Below are 8,308 nucleotides of genomic sequence, written 5' to 3'. Positions count from 1 at the left end.
AATGAAAATCCTGAAGATCAAGAAGACCAGATGCACGATGATAACCAGGATGTGATGAACACAACTGAAACTGCTGATGAATCATTTAATTCTGCTTTGATAACCTTAGTTGAAGCCATATTGCAGCTGAATCCTGAAGCCATGTTGCCAGTTGAAGAAAATATGCTTTTACTCACACAAGGAGAAGATTCAGAGAAGGCATCTGAAATAACAAAGCAAGAAATTGATGACATTCTAGACAATTTGTCAGAATCCGTGTTTGTAAAGCTTGAAAAAGGTTGTTATAAAATGGCACCTGTACTGAAGCAAAAGGTAGCAAGCATAATCACTGACTGTCCGACCTGGTCATTTGGATTGAGCCAAGATGATCCTATAGAAGACTCTTCGCAAATATCATTGTCTAATAAAGATGTACACCAACAGATCATTGCAGAAGCATTGCAGTTTATCCAAGAGCATCAAAGTGATTTTTTCAAAGTGAAAAGACACCAGAAAAGAAAAGAGGAGGAAAATGCTCGAAGGAGAAATTTTGAAGACAAAAGCTGCTAGCAAGTTGTCCAGAACAGCAGTAGCAAAAAGAGTTTCAAATAAAAAGGAAGATCCTGACTCCACCGAAGATAAAAACAATTTCTGGTAAGAAAATCCTCACTTCTCAGTATGGCTTGCTGTTGGCGACCAATTAACCGCAAAATGGGGAGTGAATGAACCGTTTTCAACTACTACAGTGTTCCTAAAGTGGTTTTTGAATCTTGTCCTGTATCTTGCAGACTATATTTTCTGCTTTCCTATATGTTGCACGATGCTTTTAGTTCTCTTTATCATGGCATGTTTATTGCTTACATTCCTATATAATCTGATTCGAGTTTTTCTTTTTGTTGTTGATGCCGGAAATCCCGATGTACAGAGTTGTTTTGCTTCTGATGACTGCTTTTGCTGTTATACCAACTGTAATTTAGAACAATTTAGACTTGAGCCTCTTCTTTTGTTATGAAGAATTTTTTATATTAATGGAGCTGATGACCTATGAGAACGCTTAGTCCCAACACATGTCCGTGCGGCCTTGTTATTCATCAGCAGCTTGTAGCCAGTCACTGAACAATGTCTAGCTGGCTTAGATAAACCTTAAATATCAAAGAATAAGAACATATTTACGATTTTCTAGTAGAAATGCTAAACAGCAAGCATGAAATATCTTATAATTTGGGTGGTTCATCCAACCCTCTGAGATGTTACCGGTCACACTCAAGTTTACTACAGAAAGGCTCTTAAACTATCGAATCGCTTTCCTCAATGCCATCGCTAACAAAAGCCTGTAAGGATCTGCTAGCTTGTATGTTTTGGATAGCTTTACTGTTCAAATTGAAACCCATTCCCATGCAACCAAGTGCGCCTGAGCATCCAAACTTCACAGGCCCCTATTATTAGGTAGATGTTTTTCTGTAACAATTTTTAACCCTGGTTTGTTTCGTCTCCTCTGCCACCTTGGGTATCTGCTGTTTCAGGTCAAATATGTCATTGCATCAGGGAAATAGTATATTTTTTACTCCCTGAGACTGTTTAACTTGATTTCTTCCACCATCCAAATTTCCTCCGTAAAGATTTTGCAAACAAGTGTTGCAGATTTTATTTAATAAGGTTTAATTTCGGTGCATCTTTGTATTTAATTGCAGGATAACCAGCAAAAAAGCGTGAAGATGGTAAATACAAGATGAATGAATCTCTTTGTTCCACCTGCCGAAATTCGGTTCCACGATGCTGAAGTTTGATTGTTGATCCGTAGGGGATTTGCTTCAATATTGGTGGTCCAGAAACTACATACTGTATTATATTTGAGTAGTCAACTTGTGAATTTTGAACTTTTTTTTGTTGATTCTGTAATTCTGCTTACCCTAAAAAAAAAGGTCCAGTTGTTCTCAGAAATCCTTATAATCTTATTTAATGGTAAAATGGATGTTTCATTACATTTTTGGAATTTCATCATATATTATAAAGAAAAATTGTGAACTTGGAGACGCAAACAAATTTCTTCTCTTATTGGTGTGTGAAAGGTCAAAGGCGCTGGGCGAGGCGATGCGCCAAACCCATCGCCTGGCCTCGCCTTGGCGTCTTTTTATGTTAGGCGCTGGTCGAATGCTAGTGGGCCTTTTGAGCTTAAGCGCCAAAGGCGCTCGCCTTTTACAACATAAACAGTGAGCACAATCTAACAATTTCGTACGGCCAACTAATACGCCAATCAATTGTCCCAGTGTGATACGAGGAGACTACAGTTTTATAAGCAAGAAACATCAAAGTTACCAAACAAAAAGTAAAAGGGACTGAATTTTTATTACTCTTTGCTCATCAGACTGGAACAGAAATAAATTTCAAGGCCGGTCATTCAAAATTGAGTATGAGAACATGACCATTTGCCCTGGTTGGTACATTGAAGACCATGTATTCTTTTTACAAGGTTAACCAAAGAAAGTATAACACGGTATTTTATCTGTATCATCATAGTTATATACTTGACGTCTAAGAGGATCGGAGCGCAGAAGGTACAGAAATGAATTCAGAAGATTTCATTACTTCTCTGGTCATGGCTTCTTCCCGATCTCATCGTACCACGTACCCCAAGCTTCCGTATAATGAGCAAAGAGTCCCTGCAACCCTGCCAACAGATAAAAAAAGAAAAGTGAACCTTTTTGCTCTTAGTTTCTCAATTCCAGCCTCAGTGTATTACAATGATATGGGTGATACGGGTGCTAGCTAGTGACATGTGACCAAAAGTGTCCTCATTAGTTGGAATAATATGTATAAATCAGCTTCAGCAGAAATAATATTGCGTCGTGTAGTCAGATGATATGGTCCAAGAAGTAACATTACCAGAAAATCCATTTAGGGACTTCTCTATATTTCAGGCCACCAACTTCACGGTACAATGTACAGGTAGGAGGTGCTAAGTGATTTTTCTTAACCAATGCAGACTGAGCTAAACTAAACGAACTATGTTCCTAGTGGAAAATGGCTAATCACTGAAAGATTATATTGCATCTCTAGGTAATGGGGTAGTCGAAATATGCTGCTAATTATAAGAGAAGAGGAGGAAGAAAATGAGTTGCCAATCATTTGAGAAGAAGTGAACTGCTGGGGTAGAAATCCTGCTGTATACAGGTAATGATGACCAGAGTAGTATACCTAGTTTTATAAACAAAAGGATTTAATGTTTACTGATGATGTTACTTAGAACGTTCGAAGTTAAGGAGATGAGTTTACCTTGGTTTCTGTATGGTGGGATATGTGTAGAAGCCAGATTCAGCATAGCCTGGGATCTTGTTACAGTTTTCTTCACAATGGCATCGGCGTTGGGCAACTTAGTAGGATCAAATCCAAAAGGGTTGTGCCTATGAGCCAGATCATACCTGTCTTGCTCTTGGTTATGCGAGTTTAAATTTAGGTTCATGGAAGAGACTGTCTTGTTCCTTTTAATACTCATGTTTGTCAAATCAGTCCCGAAAATCCTTTTCTTTGAAACTGGCAATGTTTCCTTTTGTCGACCCAACCATTTGAATGCTGGTCTCCCACTATTAAGATAATGAGTCTGCAAATCCAATCGAAAATTTTAAAGTTGTAAGTAAATAAATATCCAACTAGCAACTTGCTTCTTATTGAGTGTGCTGTTTGCTTTTCTTTACCTTTTCGATAAGCCCAACTGAACTCAATACATTTGCAATGTCATAAAGCCGTCTAACTTTTGAGTCATTACCTAAAGAGGAGTAAAATTCAATGAGATGTAGTTTCCTCGTTATACTTGTAGGAAGAGCCATGAAAGAAGAGTAAGAGTAAAAAGAGAGATTACATCGTGTTTCTGATGAGTTATTGGCATCCGTAAGCAATATCTTCGCTGCTTGGTCAAGAGCAACAACCTTACCCTGAGAAAATGGACAAGACAGTTACCATAATGACAACGGAAGTACCCAAATAAGAAAGCATGACATAGGAAGTTGGAGCTTTAATGACATAAGCAGCTTACGTCAGAAGAAAGTAAGAGCTTGACGAACTCCTCAGTAAGTTGCCGGAGAGACTTTCCAGTTCTGGTACCACCTGTTCAGGAAGATATCAACATTAATTTAATCAAACTTTATTAAGATTCCTAAAAAATACACAGCCAGATGTCCTAAATTGCTCAACGTCCTCTATTGATGTGTTCAATTTGCCAGTATTCAGGCAAGTTTTCTGAATGAACTTCCTACGTTTGCTCACGCTACTCTCACAGGGCTTTCAAATGTTCAACTCCTGCAATTAGAACACCATTCATGTTCCACTAGAATCTTATATTATAACCTCCCAGAGTAGATCAAATTGCAGAAAACTTCACGAAGATGTTTGTTCCTCTAACCAATCCAAGAGGCTAAACTGAACTAGTAGAAACCAACAGCCTAGCTATAGAAATTTCTAAGAATGTCCATGCTACAAGATATGCAAAAGGCATGTTCCTACTTCCTACAGCTTAAAATTCAGGTGCTAAGTCATTTTCATGTTGAAATTTATCCAACTACAAGATAAAGTAACAGTGTAGTGTACCATGGAGCAATATTAGATTAAAAGATCAAGTAATCCAAATAAATCCTGCGGTTAATCGAGAGCCTGAGAAAAAGTTACCATTCTTAGAGGAGGAAGAAGAACACTTAGCAAGGCTAGAGCCAGCTGCCAATGCTTCAACCCTTGAATTCGCATTTAAGTTCTCTTGACTACTACTACCAGTTTGCTGATCGACTAACGTTTCGGTGCCATCATCATCACACGAGATGTTGAAACTATCATTCAAAGCTTCTTCCTACACAAATTCCCAACACAAATTAGGACATCTCTTTCAGTAATGCACCAACACTATAATGAAACCTAGTAATATTTATTACCTTCATCTCTTTTAGGGCATTTGCAATTCCACCCAAACCTTTCCAGTAGTATTGAGCTTTTCCCTTCTTTACAAGAACCTATGTAAAAAAAATCCCAAAATCCAGTACAATTAAAATGAAATTTCTACTCTTCAAATGCGAAAAACACGAGAAAAGATCTAAGTTCTTACTCCAATAGCCTCGAAAACATTAACGACATCGTACATTCTGCGACGCTCAACTCCTGAAAAATCACAAGCAAAATCAACAAAACCTAGCAGCAGCAGCATCCAATGACCCAATTCAAATCCAAAAGATCCGCATTAAGGAAAACGGGTTTGGGTATATGGGATAAGAACCTAATCTGTTTGCAGCATCATTCAGGTTAAGAAACTCGACATCGTCATCGTCGTACAGGTTGAAGAAACTGATACAATTATAAAAACCCAAATTGAGAGAGTAATTTAAGTAAACAGGATTGATATGAACAATTGAAAGAAAGGGGGTAAAGAGGACTTACTTAGAACACAATAGACCAAGTGATTTTTGTTTTCTGTTATATGATTGTTCTTCGTTGCTGCAATCTTTCTTTTCTTCTGTTGATGATTCATTCATCTGGTTCTGAATCTGATACTTCATCTTTGTTTTATCTTATTACCTGAATCTTATGTAGAATAATGTCTGTAATGGGTTCTAATAGAAACCCACGGTTTGATTCAGTATTTTATTTATAAAAGCCTTCTGATTTATAGAAATGCCCAGAGGGAGGGAAAAGGAGGGTTAAAGGAGGGAGATATTTTTTAAGGAGGGAAGATTATAAAGAATTCAATATTTCGTTAATCAAAATGAAATTAATTCGGTGTTAGTCCTCAAGGGAGTTGGGGGAGTTGGGTGTAGTTTGGTTTTTTCCTGTTAGTCGTGGGGGAGTTCAAAGGAGTCTCTCGAAATCTCTGTTAGTCGTGGGAGAATTTAGAAGAGTCTCCCAAACTCCCTAGAAAACCCTGTTAGTCGTGAGGGAGTTTGAAAGAAACTCTCAAACTCCCTGTTAGTCGTTAAAATTAGAATGCTAGGGTGTTGGTGTTTTGGGGGGAGTTCTGGGGAGTTCTAGAGAGTTTATAGTGTATTTTTTCCTCACTCTAAATCTCTCAAAAAAGTAGAGATTTCTGGAGAGTCTCTCAAACTCCACACACTCAAAACACCAAACTCTCTCAAACTCCCCACACTCTCTTACACTCCCTCAAAATCTCCAAGATTCAAAATACATTAAACTCCCCCAAACTCACTCGTGGACTAACCCCCTGTAAATTTCAAAGAATCATTAGGCGGATTCCTATGCACGAGCCAAAACCCAAAAACAAGTATTTGCCCCTTTTGCACCCATTAGGTCACTAGGTAATAGGTATGGTGAAGTGGCAAACATAGTGGCCTAAGTGGTAAACTCGTCACTTCTATGGAGGTATAGTCGCCATCAAATGATGTACATCCTATCCCTCCATTGTCATTATGCCACTCGAGCGGGATGAAACTAGGTAATAGGTATGGTAAAGTGGCAAACATAGTGGCCTAGGTGGTAAACTCGTCACTTCTATGGAGGTATAGTCGCCATGAAATGATGGACATCCTATCCCTCCATTGTCATTATACCACTCGAGCAGGTTTTCATCATTCGCCGGTCATTGGTTTAACGTCGAACGGTTACAAATTTATCCCTATAAATACTCAATTTCAATCTCATTTCAGCTCACAACTTCCCTATTCTTTTCATGATTTGGTTTTGATGATTATATTAATACTTCTCGAAACTCTTTAATTTTTCATAATATGAATTCTGGTTTTAACATGGTTGAGAGTTCGTTGCAAACCAACATGTCGTCAAAAATCAAAGATGTGTTAATTAATAGATTATGCATAAGGAACTTCAAAGAAGTCGGGGTGCCAAGTTTATTGTTGCCAAAGATGAATGCATTTGCATGAATTATGTTTTTCTACACGAAATTCTATCGATGGTGCACAACAACAAGGCAGGAAAAGGTGTGAAAACGTATTTCAAAATTTTCAAAAAGAAACAATGAACCTTAATAATCGTGATGCAAATGTTTGAATCACCAAGTAACATTGTATGTTATTGTGGTAATGCAAGTCAATAGATGAGAAATAGTGGTAAAACGATGTTAATCTAGTAACAACTATACTGATATCCAAATTTTAAGAATAAATTTTAGAATATCTTTGTCATCTTTCACAACTTGTTTTCGTAAATTACATGAACGAAGGAGTTGAGCAGATTGACTCCACATAAAGGTGAAAATTTTCCAATACGGAAGCTGTTACAATATCTTAAAAATATTGCCCACATATAATCCATTCTTGATAGATGTTTTGAATTAACTAAAGCTTTAATTTCATGATTCCAAACTTTAGTTAGTCTAATAATAAATACAGATAAATATAAAATATTAATCTACTTTTTCAATTTTACTTCTTGGTATATAAATACTTCAATAACAGTCCTGGAAATCTTTGGCCTCGTGGCTTTCTTCATTTGAAATAACTTTCACTCGATGCGCTCTTGAGAAGATTTTTCTTTGTTTTTGTGACTAGTATTACGGTTAAGTTTCAAATTTTCTTTACCTTGAACTCTTCTTTGCCTTATAATGCAGGTTTGACTTGGTTAATGTCCGAAACTTGAAGACTTCTTAATTTGTTTTTTTATATATTTCAGTATAACCATCACGTATCTTGTTAATAGCGGATTCAAATATTATTCAGGAAAATCAAGCCGGTTGTATTTTTGTCATCCGAAGAAATTTGGAATAAAAGTTTTGTTCTAATATAAAAATGAAGTTTGAAATTCACATATTTATAGGCGATAAAGAGTCGTTGGGATAGAGTCTCCACTGAGCGATTTCCACTCTATCGCCAGCAAACAAGACTTTATCGATGGTGGACTCCTCATGATTGCTCAATAGAGTTTCACCCGTTATATATTTCTCACAGTGGCTCGGCCAGTTTGCCAAGCCACCTGACATGACAAATAGAAAATTTTTATAGGTATCATAAGAATCGGCCTTATGGTTATATATTCACTTGTTATAGATTAGAAAGTTATCTCCTTTTGGATAGAACAAAAGATTCCATCCAGGAAATTCCAATGGGCCAAAAAAGAGAACCTTAATTTTTCATTACTGCATTGGGAGACGCATAATATAACTTTCCAAGGAGAAGCATCGGCGATTTCGGTCGTTTCACAAGGTCTTAAACGATCTAATTTTTAATTGGGAGTTTGAAGGCAAGAAGAAACAATTGAGGAAAAGATGTAATAGGTATGGACAGGTGGTACAACATATGTAGAATATGTAAGTGGGAGAGATATATAGATGGATGACCAGCACATTCTTTAAACTGGCAGTACGAATCTCTCAGCCAACGACATA

General features: G+C 37.1%; 1 protein-coding gene across 1 annotated transcript; it reads right to left on the bottom strand.

The window, feature by feature from the left end:
* Nucleotides 1-2,316: 2,316 nt before the first annotated feature.
* LOC113319571 (E2F transcription factor-like E2FE) lies at nt 2,317-5,634 on the bottom strand. The gene is made up of 10 exons (XM_026567820.1): nt 5,395-5,634; nt 5,234-5,301; nt 5,066-5,118; nt 4,896-4,973; nt 4,639-4,813; nt 4,010-4,080; nt 3,836-3,908; nt 3,672-3,742; nt 3,253-3,577; nt 2,317-2,647 (listed from the first exon to the last, which is right to left on the bottom strand). The coding sequence occupies exons 1-10, from the start codon at nt 5,511-5,513 to the stop codon at nt 2,574-2,576; spliced, it is 1,107 nt and encodes a 368-aa protein (XP_026423605.1). The 5' UTR covers nt 5,514-5,634; the 3' UTR covers nt 2,317-2,573.
* Between the last annotated feature and the right edge of the window lie 2,674 nt (nt 5,635-8,308).

This window comes from Papaver somniferum, chromosome 10 (genome assembly GCF_003573695.1).
Source record: "Papaver somniferum cultivar HN1 chromosome 10, ASM357369v1, whole genome shotgun sequence".
In the NCBI taxonomy this organism is placed as follows: domain Eukaryota; kingdom Viridiplantae; phylum Streptophyta; class Magnoliopsida; order Ranunculales; family Papaveraceae; genus Papaver; species Papaver somniferum.
The sequence above is the reverse complement of the archived record's forward strand: the minus strand, read 5'-3'. Positions and strand labels throughout refer to the sequence as shown.

Excerpts from the sequence above, each read along its gene's own strand:
- LOC113319571 (XM_026567820.1), bottom strand. The coding sequence starts at position 5,513 with ATGAAGTATCAGATTCAGAACCAGATGAATGAATCATCAACAGAAGAA. Across the intron at positions 4,081-4,638 it reads TTCTTCCTCCTCTAAGAATG|GTGGTACCAGAACTGGAAAG; the intron begins GTAACTTTTTCT and ends CTTCCTGAACAG. Across the intron at positions 3,578-3,671 it reads CAGTTGGGCTTATCGAAAAG|ACTCATTATCTTAATAGTGG; the intron begins GTAAAGAAAAGC and ends TTGGATTTGCAG.